At 48.6% G+C, this 15301-nt stretch overlaps 1 protein-coding gene across 2 annotated transcripts in view; it reads left to right on the forward strand.

The window, feature by feature from the left end:
- The window catches only part of erbin (erbb2 interacting protein), a 92142-nt gene extending 77388 nt beyond the window's left edge, over nucleotides 1–14754 (forward strand). Inside the window, exons 21-27 of one of the 2 annotated variants that reach the window (XM_061262482.1) lie at nucleotides 41–1319; nucleotides 2778–2921; nucleotides 5819–5875; nucleotides 10050–10268; nucleotides 10802–10894; nucleotides 11125–11199; nucleotides 11325–14754. In XM_061262482.1, coding sequence (XP_061118466.1) covers nucleotides 41–1319; nucleotides 2778–2921; nucleotides 5819–5875; nucleotides 10050–10268; nucleotides 10802–10894; nucleotides 11125–11199; nucleotides 11325–11432 — 1975 coding nt within the window. In that variant the 3' untranslated portion in view covers nucleotides 11433–14754. The remainder of the gene's footprint in view (nucleotides 1–40; nucleotides 1320–2777; nucleotides 2922–5818; nucleotides 5876–10049; nucleotides 10269–10801; nucleotides 10895–11124; nucleotides 11200–11324) is intronic. The other variant, XM_061262483.1, reaches the window with a different exon arrangement.
- Nucleotides 14755–15301: the final 547 nt, after the last annotated feature.

The following is a 15301-nucleotide window of genomic DNA, read 5'->3' on the forward strand; positions in this document are numbered from 1 at the left end:
GTGACTGAGTGCGGAGCCTCTCTGGTGTTTTGTTGCGCAGGCAGGAGGATGAGAATCTGAACGAGCTGAAGGAGAGCGCCCCGCTCCTGCAGAACGGGAACGGGTCGGACACGTCCCTGCAGGCCCTGCTCCAGGCCCGGCCTGAGCAGACCGGCCGCTTCCCGCTGTCCGTGGAGGAGAGGCTGGCGTTCATCCAGAAGAACGGAGACCCCTACAGCACGTGGGACCAGATCAACATGAACGTGCCCCCGCCGGACAACACGCCGCGGCTGGAGGGCGTGGTCCAGGACGCCTCGTCGCTCAACAACAACTACGACAGGCTGGAGAACGGGAACCAGCCTCCCCCGCCCCCCAGGTACGAGCGCAGCGAGGGCCCGCCCTCCAGCGTGGACCCCTCCCTCTCACGCAGCTCCGAGGAGCTCTCCCCCCAGCGGAGGGCCGGCCCCGGGCCCCCTCCCGTCCTCAAATCCCTCAGCATCACTGATATAGACGGGGGCGGCATGAAGCTCTACTGCATGGACCCTGAGAACGGCCCCTGCGAGGCTGCGGGGAGGGGCCCCGGGGCCTCCGCCCAGGGCCAGAGCATCGTGCGGAGCAAGTCTGCCTCCCTTCTGAGCGACCAGCCCCTGCAGGTCTACCCAGGGTCCTCTGCCTCTTCCGACGACCTGTTGTCCGCCTCCAAGCCGCCCAAGTACGAGAGCCGGGTGCCTCCCCAGTACAACGTCCAGTACGCCAGCAGCACCATGCCCAAAGACAGCCTGTGGACCCAGAGGATGCCCGTCCCACCCGAGCAGACCTACCTCCCGCCCCAGCACTCCCTGGCCAACACCAACTACTCCAACCGCAACAACGCCCCACCCTACCCCCTGCAGCCCCAGCAGAGGGGCCCGCCTAAGGGCCAGGACCCCTGGGCCATGGAGCGCATGCTGGCCCCCGGGCCCCCGCGGGGTGCCCTCCAGAGACAGGGCAGCGGCTCGTCCTGCGCATCCGGGGGCGAGTACATGACGTACCGGGACATCCACACCATGGGCCGCGGGCCCCTGATGAGCCAGGCCCTACAGAGGCCCCTGTCTGCGCGCACCTACAGCATGGACGGGCCCGGGGCCCCTCGGCCCCACAGCGCCCGGCCCCCCGCCCACGAGCTGCCCGAGAGGACCATGTCGGTGAGCGACTTCGGCTACCCCCACGCCAGCCCAGGCAAACGGCCCAACGTGCGGGTGAAGTCGGAGCACTCCCTGCTGGACGCGCCCGGGGGCAGGGTGCCCGTCGACTGGAGGGACCAGGTCATGAGGCACATCGAGGCCAAGAAAATGGAGAAGGTAATGCCTAGGCCCCTTCTTTTTTCCAGTGTGACTGGCCTCATGTTGTTGAATGTTTGTGTGTGTTTGCAGAAAAACGCCTAAAGTTCTGCTTCTGGTCCTAAGCGAGGAGGTTGTTCAGTGAGAATTGTCATGAGCTGGTTCACGTGGAGACTGTTTAATCTGCTTGGCAGGAGGCGACCGTGTTGTTGATACGGTTATGTCACAGCCACTGTCCCTCCAGAGCACCCTGCGGAGTGGTTGTTGAGCGTTGGGGTTCCTCTGGGGGTTCCTCTGAAGCAGTTTTGGTCTTGGTGCTCCCGAAGGCTCCGTTTGTGCCCTGAGACCTCATTAATCACGCTGTCTCCATGGCTGCTCAGGCCCACGCTCTCTCCTGCAGCAGAACGCTTTGAATACTGATTGGATGCGGAAGCTTGTGGGCGTAAACAGATGAGCCTGAGCTTAAGCACATTGGTCCTGAGGGTCATCAGCATGCAAATGTAACCTGGGGATTCTTACCCCCAGACCAGCGGAGAGGAATGATGAAATGCTTTGAATAACAAGTATCAGGCTGAATGGTAATGTTCAAGGGCAATGTTCATAGCTGCTCCATTATTGTGAATATGCCCAGTTATGAAGATTCTACTTGAATTTACTGGATCTGGATCAACTGGTGGTTGAATAACCCTGGTAAACTAGAGTCTGTCTTTACCAAGAAATCTCAAGGTTTATGATTCTCACAAAGATGCAAAGGTGTGTGTGTGCGTGCACGTGTGCCAATCTAACATCTGCCTTTGTGGGAGATGCACCAGTGGACCACGCATGAAATAGCATGCAGCCTGGTGTGGTGTAAACATGCCTACTAAAGTGTCTGTGTTCAACACAGCGGTGTAAACATGCCTACTAAAGTGTCTGTGTTTAACACATTGGTGTAAAGCATGCCTACTAAAGTGTCTGTGTTTAACACAGTGGTGTAAGCATGCCTTTTAAGGGGCCGGGTTTAACACAGTGGTGTAAGCATGCCTTCTAAAGTGTCGGTGTTTTACACAGTGGTGTAAGCATGCCTACTAAAGTGTCTATTTAACACAGTGGTGTAAAGCATGCTGAGTAAAGTGTCCGTGTTTAACACAGTGGTGTAAAGCATGCCTACTAAAGTGTCTGTGTTTAACACAGTGGTGTAAGCATGCCTACTAAAGTGTCTGTGTTTAACACAGTGGTGTAAAGCATGCCTACCAAAGTGTCTGTGTTTAACACAGCGGTGTAAAGCATGCCTACTAAAGTGCCTGTGTTTAACACATTGGTGTAAAGCATGCCTACTAAAGTGCCTGTGTTTAACAGCGGTGTAAGCATGCCTACTAAAGTGCCTGTGTTTAACACATTGGTGTAAAGCATGCCTACTAAAGTGCCTGTGTTTAACACAGCGGTGAAAAGCATGCCTACTAAAATGTCTGTGTTGAATGTTTGTCCCCCTCTGCTCAGAACGTGCTGTCTAGGTCCTATAATCCCAAATACGCTGCGGCTAGCAGCTCTCGCTATGGCAGCTGTAGGGATGTGCATGCCAGCCAAGGCTCTCTGGTGTTTAGTGTGGGAGACGGAAGGCCTTACGGAGCCCACGACCTGTGTGTGAGTACAGCTCCTCCCCTAGGCTAGCACCCAGCCCCTCTCACTCTGCCCAATCGTGTGCCATTCCACACTCTCTGATCATGCTAACTGTGCGCAATAATTAAAAAGCTGACGCGGCTTTTTTTCCCCCCCCTTATTTTTATTTTTTTGTAAACCTAGCAGAAACTAGCGGGACCCCCTTGAGATTTTTCCCAACACAATTGTCATTTTAGCTGGTTCGGATGAGTCTGTATGTTGGGACAGTATAGTTGTTGGATCGCCATGGCAATCATGATTGCTTTTGATTAATATTTACCGAAACACTCCAACAGCGGAGTGTAGACATGCTGTATTTGAAATAAATTGTAATCACCATGTTGTGGTATTAATTAAAGTAGGGCCTGTGCACCCAAGCTCAATATGGTTACTTCTAGTTTGACCTGACAAAGATCCACTATGGGTCAAAATGTTATTTCATTCTAATAAAGAGTCGTATTGAGTTTGCGTGCGCTGGCTCTACTTTAATTATTATAACTGCTACCCTGTTGTCTTGCACCCTGGTCGATGTGCGTATTTCTATTATTTCACAATTACCATTTGGCTGTGCGTTTTTCTGTAATGAATGTCAAATATGACCATATACCCAAAATTTTAATGAAAGCGCCATTTTTAGATTGCTCAATGCGTTTTGTTTTGCTCAATACCTCAGGGTGCTGTTGAGGGCACTAACCGTAACACGAAATCTGCTGGGAGCCAAATCTGCCCTTCCGGTATATGAGGCTGCTCTTTTATTTATTTAGAATTTTTTCATTTAATTCCCTGATTGATTAGCAAACACGTTGGTGCACGATTACGACACGAGATTACCCTTTCAGCACGACCGTCTGCACCCTGGGTGCTGTTGAGAGATTTGGTCTACACAGCCAGTGGAGCACTGTGGGCCTCCAGGGTGAAAGGGGCGTGGGAGGAAATGCCCTTCTTTAAACAGTCACTGAGAGTGAATCCAGTCTCCCTCCTTTCCCCTTCCATCTGCTCTTCCGAATGCAGGTCTGAGAGCATGCTCAGTCTGCTAAAGCTCTGCTTAACACAACATAATCATCTACCTCTCCACGGGGCTTTCTCTAAGGGTCTTTTCTCATCTTACAGTCTCACTAACTTTTCACTCCGTGTTTAGATGTACATGTATCTGTCTGTGCCAAAGGTAAGTATAAGATTGTGTATAAAAATAGCATGCGTCGTTAAGCGCATCTTGAAGACGCATGCTATTATTGCGTAGTGTGCATAAGTTATGCATAAGAGCTATATAAATAAATAAAAATCTGTTGTGCTCAGTTCATTGCTTCAAAGATGACATAATACATTGTGGTTGTTAAATAGGCCATGTTCAGTGCTAATTAGGATGTGCTGTTCCATGGACTGTCAGGCACAAACATGTTCTTATCTAGCATGTACGAATAGGTCACGTGTGCTGTGAATGTGCCGTCAGAATGAAACCCTACCCGAATGTCTTATTTGTGTGGATTTGACGAGGGAGGTTTTTATGAACACGAGCAGGGGGCCGTGCAGCCACAGGACCGAGGAGCCGGGTGTTCACACGGATAAACGCAACAGGGCAGAGTCCGTTCCCTTCAGTGTTTGGCCTCTGCGTGTGAGCCCAGCGCAGCACGGCCAATGGGAGGCGGGGCGGGGAGAGAGAGAGAGCGAAGCGCTCGGCAGCAGAAGGGCTGCGAACGACATGCGATCCTCATGAGGGCGTAGGATTACTCCTCAGAATAATGAAATATCCTCTCTCAATGAGGCATGTGACACTGGGCCATCGCCAATCAATTCCCTGCTAAAAATTCCAGCGAAGACCAGATGGGATTCTCAGACCGTTTAAGCTGGGTTTTATTTCTAGCTGGCTGGTCAAAGCTGGTGTGTGGCTGGTTAGGTGCGAGAGTAAGCTGGTAGTCAAACTGTTGGACCAGCTGTCTGTATAGGCTGGTCAGCTGGTTGACCAACTATGTGCTGAACTAGCTTAGGCTGCTCTAAGATGGAGTTTGCAGCAGGGTTGAGCTGTGAGGTGCTTGTGCGCTCGGTCACCACTGCCAGCTGGGAGAATTCCACGGTTGTAATGAGCGTGGATGTTGGCTTTCGGAGATGTTGGAATGGAAGTGCCGCGCGGGGGTTGGATGCGAGTTCTGAGGAGGAAGGTTAAAATGACTGTCAGATGTTGGCTGCCGTTTCTGACCGGAGGCTAAGAGCCGAGAGCTAACTTTAGCGGCCGACTCCCCCGGGCCTGCGCTGTGTTCCTTTGACCCTCTCGCGGTGCAGTGTCGGTCGCTTGGTCTTTCCCAGCCCCCGCGCCCCCCCCCCCCCCCCCCCAGTGTTTTCAGACCTCTAAGTGACCTTAGGAGCGCACGGTGCACTGAGCCATCCTGTCAGTGTTATCAGTGCATATTCACCATCCCCCAGAGTTGGGCTTTCACAGGTGTCCGCCGAGTGTTCACCGGTGAGCTGAAGCAGCGGTGTTGGACACGTATTTCCACTCCGGCCTCAGTCATCCGAGCCACCCATCCACTGCCAGCAGGTTTAATGCAGCCAGGTCACGGAAGCCGGCTCCGTCTCTGTCAGACGCTCACATTAGTGTGGATCTTGACAGTGGTTAAACTCTAAACCACGGGTGTGCAATCGTATCTGAAAAGGGCCGGGGTGAGTGCAGGCTTTTGTTTTAGTTCAGCACAAGGGGACACCTGATTCTACTTATCGAGGCTTTGATTGAAAGCCATGGTTAGTTGATTAGCCGAATCAGGTGTCGCGCTGGGCTAAAAAAACCTGTGTCCACACTGGTCCTTTGTGGATGAGTTTGGGTGCCCCTGGTTTAGAGCTGGATTCCTGCCATATTGATGACCCTCCTCTTTCTTTACCTCCCGGTCCAGGAAGAGGTCTTTGGGCCACCCGGACCGCAGGGCTACCCCATGGACTCCCTGAGAAAAGTAAGTAAACATGAACACTGTTTCACGATGTGGTTCTTAGGGAGGTTTGCTTTGCATGTTTACATAAAACATCAATTCAATTCAATGTACATACAGAAGGATTTCAGTCAGTTCCTTTATTCTTCACATGTGAAGCGTTTTCTTCACGGCGTTGTGGCACTGTTTGTAGGCGGTTCCTTGGTTCCGGCCTATGAGGTAGCTTCACTGGGTCGCGTTCCAGCTCCCTCCCCGTGTCCTGACGGGGAAGTTGGGGGGGTTGGTGGGTTGGCGGGGTTTGGGGGGTTTGGGGGTTTGGGGGGTTGCGGGGTTGGGAGGCTGTTTTAATGGGGAGTACTGAAATGGCGGGATGGTGCTGGGGTTTGGGGGGTTTGGGGGTTGGGGGGGTTTGGTGGGTTTGGGGGTTGGGAGGCTGTTTTAATGGGGAGTACTGAAATGGCGGGATGGTGCTGGGGTTTGGGGGTTGGGGGGGTTTGGTGGGTTTGGGGGTTGGGAGGCTGTTTTAATGGGGAGTACTGAAATGGCGGGATGGTGCTGGGGTTTGGGGGGTTTGGGGGTTGGGGGGGTTTGGTGGGTTTGGGGGTTGGGAGGCTGTTTTAATGGGGAGTACTGAAATGGCGGGATGGTGCTGGGGTTTGGGGGGTTTGGGGGTTGGGGGGGTTTGGTGGGTTTGGGGGTTGGGAGGCTGTTTTAATGGGGAGTACTGAAATGGCGGGATGGTGCTGGGGTTTGGGGGGTTTGGTGGGTTTGGGGGTTGGGAGGCTGTTTTAATGGGGAGTACTGAAATGGCGGGATGGTGCTGGGGTTTGGGGGGTTTGGGGGTTGGGGGGGTTTGGTGGGTTTGGGGGTTGGGAGGCTGTTTTAATGGGGAGTACTGAAATGGCGGGATGGTGCTGGGGTTTACTCTGAGAGCACAGGACCGAGGCCTTGCGGGGTGAGTGGGACCGACGCGGATGAATTCTTCCTCGTTAATGAGCGCCTCTCTCTCGGGGCTGGAGCTTCTGAGGAGGCCTGCTGCGTTCTGCCGCCATTTGAAGGTCGGCCCAATTCACCGCATTAATAGCCCTTGTTTTCTTGCAAAGGCCAAATTCTCTAAAAGCTCAAAGCTAAGTACGTTCTTGTTAGTTATGTTAAATATGCGGCAGTGCCTTTCCCTTGGGCAGTGTGACAGAAATAATCCGCCTACAAAAATGTCACTTTGGCATCTCATCGGGTAGCCTACTGATCCACTGGGCTGCGATGCACAGCTAACTGAGTGATATTGAGTCTGTGAGCTTAAATGGCACAAAATGTCTTCCTGAATGAATTGGGTGTGTTATGTAGCAAAGCGTAAGGGAGGTAAAGGGGTACCCAGCGTGTGCGCGTGCGCGTGTGTGCGTGCGTGCGTGCGTGTGTGTGCGTGTGATTTTGAGGTTTAAGCACTGGGCATGTAAAGGCGCCCATGTTTTGGGTGTGTCATAAAGGCTCAGATTGTGCTTATGGAGGTCCATAACTGAGACAGTGGTGGAGTGTAAGAATAAGCCCTCCTGACAGGCAGCTGTCCACACCTGCTCAGAAGCCGTTGGCCTCTCCTTAAACTGAGCCGGGGGAACGAGCGGCCGCGGCCTCACAGGCGTTTTCCGGAAGCTTCTTCAGCAGACGGACGTCTTCCGACACGTCCTTTTGACATTGCCCTCCAAGGACTTCATTTTCCTTCATCCTGTCAAAGATTTCTGGCCCGCATGCACAGATCACCCTGCCCCCCACCCCTCGCATCTGTGCTGGATTACGCTGCTCCTTCTGCCGCTGCTCCAGAGCGCTGCTCCCGCCCTGCCGTAAAGCCACCGCGAGAGCAGCGCCGTGCGCCAATACTGATGAACGAGGGCGAGCGGGGGAGGGGGAGGGGTGCCGTTGCCGTGGAGACGGCGCCTGGCTTTAGGGATCCGGATCCCAATGCATAGCTTCCGCTTATGCTGTTTGAGGCTGTGCTCTTACATTTCAGATGTATTTTTGACAAAAATAATGACAATATATTGTGGATGTACAGTTGTAACGCTGTCAGGGGCTGCTCTGGTGACCTGCTGATGTTTGTATATTGTGGATGTACAGTTGTAACGCTGTCAGGGGCTGCTCTGGTGACCTGCTGATGTTTGTATATTGTGGATGTACAGTTGTAATGCTGTCAGGGGCTGTTCTGGTGACCTGCTGATGTTTGTATATTGTGGATGTACAGTTGTAATGCTGTCAGGGGCTGTTCTGGTGACCTGCTGATGTTTGTATATTGTGGATGTACAGTTGTAATGCTGTGAGGGGCTGCTCTGGTGACCTGCTGATGTTTGTATATTGTGGATGTACAGTTGTAACGCTGTGAGGGGCTGCTCTGGTGACCTGCTGATGTTTGTATATTGTGGATGTACAGTTGTAACGCTGTGAGGGGCTGCTCTGGTGACCTGCTGCCCTTTCTCATCCATTAAGGGCTGGTGTAGAAGGCTCACGAGGGCCGTGTTTAAAGATTGATGTGTCCCATGTGTACGCCTTGTAGGACAGATTAATGCAGCAGGAACCTCTAATGCAGGCCTTTCTCATCTTTCTCTCTCACCTTCCTCTCCCCAAACAAGGTTTTAAAAACAAATTGATTTGTGAAGGCACGTTTTCATGAGTGCAGCAGCAGAATTTAAAAAGCTGGTCTTGTTTTGAATTTTATCTGGAATGTAGGAAATCATTTTTTTACAGGGAGCAAGCACGCCCCCTGGTGTATGTAATCTGTAACAGCAGAACTTGTCTGCCACTTTGATTTCAATTCACTGATGGTACCATGTCCTGATATTACCCGTGCTTAGGCTGGCTTTGAGATTAACAGGAACACTAACGTTAGTGTAATGTAATTTAAAGGCACAGTGCAGGCCTTACCAAAGCCTTTGCTGCTAATTGCACTAGTGAGCTTGTTGGCCATTCTCCATATTAAGGCTTGCCTCAGTGGAAATGGTGAATTATCTGAGGGGTGAAAGTTAAGTGCCAGACTAATGAAGGGCTAATGAAGTACAAACAGGGCAGAGGATCCTCCTGACACAGCAGAGCCTGAGAATCTGCCCTTGTGCATGTGACCCCTTCTGGGACACTAACAGCATGGAGCCTCCGGTTAGGATGCACAGAGGCGCACACAAACACACACACACACACACACACACACACGTACATGCACACACACACACATATGTACATGCACACAGAGGCACACACACAGATACATGCACACACATGCACATACACTCTAGCCCATAGATGCATATACATACAAGGACACAAATGCACACAGTGGCATACACTCACCCGTAGCTGCATATACGCATACACGCAGACATGCACATACTCAGAGGCACACAGTTGCATACATTCTCACGCATAGATGCATATAGACATACACGCACAGGAGCTGCACTGTTGTGGTAAAAACGTCTTAGTCATCCGGCAGATGATGAGCTGAGACCCAGTGCCAGTGTTTTCCCATAATTAAACAGAGCTGCCAATAACCTCGCAATCTAATAAAGTAATACAATTACCCGCTGAGTTTCTCCTGCACGCTCAGGACAGCTCATTTTCATGACTCTGCGTCTTTACACGGTGAGTCAGTGCCCCGCCGGTGACTCTCCCCCTCCCTCTGTAAACCCAGAGCCAGCACTCGGTGAGCGGGAGATGCCATTTCTCTGCTTGTTTACTGGGGCCGCAGTTCTGTTTTGCTGAGCGCGATTGCCAAAGTTGTATGTCCTGTTCCTGTCTTTTGTGGCTAGCCTTTTTGTCCTACGGATGAGGAAGAGGACGTTGATTCTGCTCTTGAATAATTATCGACTTAACTCTGCTTTACCGGACACAGGCAGATCGCCTCTCCTATTCATTCACAATGCAACTCTGTGTGTTCCTGCTAATTTGTTGGGTTCACCAGCATAGAGGGCCCAGTTGGACCAAAAAATTAGAATAGTTTGTTTCACATTCAAATTATGTTTGGGGTCAGTTTGACCCCGAACATAAAAGCGGTCATAAAATCTTAACATAATATGAAAGTTAAGCAATGTAGTGCTGTTTAGTCTTGGTGTACCACTCAGTAAGGGCACGAGTCCCACCTCGGCTGGGGCTGTCCCATAGCCGGCCTCCAGCACCAGGTGCCGTCTCACAGCCTGTGTTCCTCCTCCCGCCCTGCCAGGTGCCTTTGCCCAACGGGCAGATGTGTGGCAGTGGTGCGGGCCGCAGCCAGCCGCCCATGGGCCGTAACCAGGCCCCCATGGACCGCAGCCAGGCCCCCATGGCCCGCCACCCATCCAGAGAGCAGCTGATCGACTACCTGATGCTGAAGGTGTCCCAGCAGCCCCAGGGCCCGCCCCAGGGCCCGCCCCGGCCGCCCCCCGAGGCCCTGCCGCAGGAGGTAGGTCCTACCAGGGGCACTTTCTCACAGAGCTCCATGGGGTCTGACTGTGAAGCACCCATAAAGCATTATGTCAGAGGTGGGCATGCCTCTTATGTCTGGATAACTTGTTATGAATTCATGTCACTTTGTAATGTAAAGACTTAAGTCTATGGGCCAATAGCAATTGATTTATCACTTTCAGGAAATAAGAAGTACTTCTCTTCTCTTATTCAGAAAATGTGTCAGAATTTCAAGTGTTTTCCCGAATAAGTATAGTATAATTTCTAGTCTGTGCGGTTCATCAGATGAGTGGGGATTAGTCATTAGATTGCAGGAAGCACTGACGCTCTGCTCCCCATTGGGCTGGAGAGAAGGCCCCCCTCAGGCTCCACACCTGGCCCCAGTCTGACTTTACAGCAGCTTAACTCTGCTTCACAAGCTCTCAGGAGGCTGTCGCCGCCCTGTTCTCCTGGCCTCTTAGACGTCACGCGTGAGGATACAGGCGTGGTCGTGGGTGTTGATTGCTGACAGATGTGACCCCTCTCCTGCAGCTTCGGGTGAAAATCGAGAAGAACCCCGAGCTGGGCTTCAGCATATCCGGAGGACTGGGGGGCAGAGGGAATCCTTTTCATCCAGAAGACACCGTACGTCTATTTCACGCATGCCTTGCCTTTCCCTGCAGCTGCTACAAGTGTAGCGGGATGTGCTGGAAGATTCTGTCATTTACATTTCTAAGCCGTTTCTGTTTCTTTCATTGCATGTGGATATGGCTCTGCTCTGTAAGCTGCTGTTGTGTAATGAGACGGCTGATATGTGACTGGGTTGTGGTTCTGGAGTGGTGTTCTGGTCAGTAAGGTTATTGATGTTCCACCAGGGCATTTTTGTGACAAGGGTCCAGCCAGAGGGACCTGCATCAAAGCTCCTGCAGCCAGGCGATAAGATCGTCCAGGTAAAGGGCCGAGTGTGGTTTAAATCACTGCCTCCCTGTCGTTACCGTTAAAGCAATGATGTAACTAATGACAACGAACGACACTTTCCCTTGAGCCTCTCTGTTTTTATGTTGTGTCTTGGCAGGCAAACGGACACAACTTTGTTAACATTGACCACGGATATGCAGTGTCCCTGCTGAAGATGTTCCCCAGCACGGTGGACCTGATCATCATCAGAGAAGCGTCTGCATAGAGGAAGAGCACTTCTCCAGACATGAGAAGACACAAAACTGAATGTTCACTTCATTATTTTTCTACACAGAGGAGCCAGGTCTATGATTATACCTTTGAACTGAATATGGTGACGGACATCAGAGATTTGGCAAATGGGACAAAACCACTGTATGGAGTGGTGCGGGAGGGGCTCGGTCTAAAAGCAAGCACCTGAAACGGTCTTCACTGTGGGATCTCCTGGTATTTTTATTTTTACTGTGAATGGAGAACAGATGGTGTATTCCTACTCAAAACAACCTGTGTGCTTTCTGTACAGACTTTTAGGTTTTAATGTTTTTCGTTTTGTTTTGTTTTGTTTGGTTTTAAATGATTCATTCGCATTACAGAGTAACAGACTTCTGATAGTTGCGCATACATTGTAGCTGGCCAGTAGGGGCAGGGCTCCTTGTTTGCCTCGAGATCCATTATGCCTTTATTTTAAAATCATTTTTTAACTTATGATGACGATGAAACCACTTAATGGATGTACAGGTGATGTGATGAAGAGGACAACGCTATGTGCATATTGTTGAGAAGAATGTAGTGCCGGATTGAGCTTACAGGACAGTCTTATGTGTGGCAGCAAATGTGTTCTGAATTGGCTGTGTCTACTTGGAATGGCCATTTCCTGTGTGACCAGCAGGGGGGACTCTTGAGTCATTCAGAAACACTGGCATTTTTGCAGCACTGTGAACAGAAAAGGGGATTAAAAAGAAATTGCAGTTTCTTTTACACTGCACTCCTTCTATGAGGTCGGATGCTGTGTAAATGTTACTGCTATACACCCTCCAAAGCATCTTCACAATTTTTAGTTTTTTTGGTTAAATCTATCAAGGCCTTTTGTTTGGAATTTCATGGAAGGACAAACCACTGCCTGCACTGAATGAGGTCACTGCCTAGAGCCCCTTGCAGCCATGATTCAACCCCCCTGTGAAACCACACCCCAGTCACGGCAACCCACGACCTTTACAGACGTTCACCTTCCTCCGACTAGATGCCTCTGTTCATACTGTAGATGCTGTGTGTGTAAAGATGCAAGGCCTGGAACATGGGGGGGGGAATTATGGAAGACCAGGCGTAATTTGCTTGGCCTTAATTAGCCTTGCCAGGAGATTGTGAACAGGAAGTGGGGCATGCTAGGTAACCAAAGCAAGTGTCTAAAACTGTGGTAAGGTGTTTGAAACTGCAGAAGAGTTTGGAGGTAAGTCGGGGCAGGCTCACCTGCCCCTGTGACTCCTCACGGCTGTTGGCATGTTTATAAAGGGCTTCATCTACAGGCAGCCATAGCCAACTAAAACTTTCAAAAGGGCAGAGTTTTTAAAGGGTTTCTGATGCCATTCTTCTTGTGGGTGGAAAGACCACTTTGCCTTTCTATAGAGAGAACAACATTTTAGTAATCGCGTTCGGATTTTGACTTTATTGTATGCATTTCATGTTTAGATTTTTATTTGACGGTACATAATATGAATAAGACAGAGAACCGTATTGAAATGTGCCATAGACCTGGAACTGTTTGAAACGGGGCAGACCAGTCTCCTCCCTGTTACCCTAGCAATATTCAATGATGAACACTGCAAACAAGATGTCCTAGTGAGAATCAATGAGTAGTACATTGGTCAAATAGCAATACCCAGAGGTTCTGTTCTTGTGCAAAATATCAGATTAATTTTCTTCTTTTTTTAAATCAAAAGGAACCCCTTTAAGTACTCCCTGATTGTTATACAGGATTTTATATAATTCAAACTTTTTTAATGAAATCATAGAAGATTACATTTCTGAATTGTTTATTTGAAAAAGTTTAAAAAGACTTCATAGTGTGACATTGGGCTGAGATGGCCTGGGTTTTTATAAATACCCGTGCTACAGGTATTCTGCAGCTCTTCAATGTTCCCCTGGTCTGTCTGTCTTGTGCTTCGAGCCTGAATGGAAGTTTGAAAGGCCTTGCCCGCTGGCCTGCTGATGGTGTCCATATAAACCGGTCTGTCTTTTGTCCTGGTGCAAGTGCAGAGTTGGTACAAAGCATTCAAAAGTGATATTTGAAGTTTAATGCAGGCCACAGATCTTTGAAACTGACCATTTGTGATGTGAAATTGACTTTTTTTTTTTTTTTTACCTACGTTTACATACAACTAGTATAATCTCACATGACGGGCACCAATGTATTGTTGGCACGAAAACATTTTTTTAATGTAATTGTTCGGTATGCTAATGTAAGTGAGTTAACTGTCAGGACTGAAAAACAACATGGCTATGAAATGAGTTTAACATTCTCAGTTTGTCCAGAGCAGATAGTTCATGAAAACATAGGTAAGTGTGCCTGTTCTTATTTAAATTATTAGTACAAAATTATGCCAATACTTTTGGTAAATTTGGATTGATTCAAGTGAAATTCTTGGCCTTCCAAATGTAATTTGATCCAACCTGCTTGTTTACAGTTGGATCAAGTTTTTATTGTGCACACAACATAATGGTACTGCCCTTCTCTAGTCAAATTGCCTATCAACACCTTTTTGTTTCCTGTATGTGGATTAGTGAAAAATATTCTCTGTATTTTCACCTCTGACTTCACCTCTTCTGATTTTTAATTTATTCAATATTTTGATTGGAAATGTCCCAAATTTAATTTTAGCTTTATTAGAATACTTGAACAATCACTTTAGAATGGTCATATCATGGGTAAATGTGGCTTCTCTGTAAAAGCTGTAACCTTCACCTTAAATCTGTGACACCCATGGCTTTCGTATTAAGCTTTCACTCATTTAATTAAAAAAAAAAAACAATGGAAAAACAGAACACTTTTTTATATTAAGTTATTGTGCTGTATGCCTTATGCTTTCTATCTAACTAGGAACATCCGGATGAAGTTACCTTGGTCAAAGTGGTCTGTTTTATATTGATAGTGAAAAGGAGCTGTTCAACAGTGTGACAATCTTGGAATTGAGTCTGGGGTCACATCTCACCATATCATTAAGGAACATTTAAATATTTTCCTGATATCCCCACATTTTTTTTAATTTATTTTGCACATTCTGTTCCTATGATTTTAGATTACTAATCAAATGTAAATACTTTTAAACTGTAAAAAAAAAAAAAAGAAGAAATAATCATGGCATTAGTTTATAAAACCAGCAATAAATTGCAATGCTGAAACAACCCTTTTCATGTATAACTATTTCAATGGTTTATTTGGAAGTGGCTACAATGAAATGATTGATATGCATTTATTCAACATTCCAGATTTTGTACATATTTACTGTTTCTGAGGTAACCTGTGGAAAATAAACAAACTAATGCTCTTTAAAGTTTTGTCGTCATTGGTCTTACAGGAATATTGTATAGATTTTTTGTGAAATTAATGCATTTGCCTGAATTTATATGCCCTGTAAATTGAGCGTCCACCACAGGGTCATGCATCGGCAGATTACATTTGATCATGAGGCTTTGCTGACATGGTAAATGGTTGGAATTTATATAGCGCCTTTATCCAAATCGTTGTACAATTGATGCTTCTAATTCACCCATTCATACACACACTCACACGCCAACAGTGATTGACTGCCATGCAAGGCACCAACCAGCTGGACAGGAGCGTTTGGGGGCTAGGTGTCTTTGCGCAGGGACACTTCGACACACCCAGGGCGGAATCGAAACGGCAACCCTCAGACTGCCAGATGACTGCTCTTACTGCTCTTGAGCTAATGTCCCCCCACATAAATGAGTTATACTAAACTTAAACAACCTTTTAATATTCCACATACACAGTACTGCACATAAGAATAGTGGCATGAGACGATCCAAATATTGTAATAATTGAGGAGATTCAAAAGTCAACTGTGCGTACAAGTACCA

The sequence above is a fragment of the Conger conger genome, chromosome 12, assembly GCF_963514075.1.
Source record: "Conger conger chromosome 12, fConCon1.1, whole genome shotgun sequence".
Lineage (NCBI taxonomy): Eukaryota > Metazoa > Chordata > Actinopteri > Anguilliformes > Congridae > Conger > Conger conger.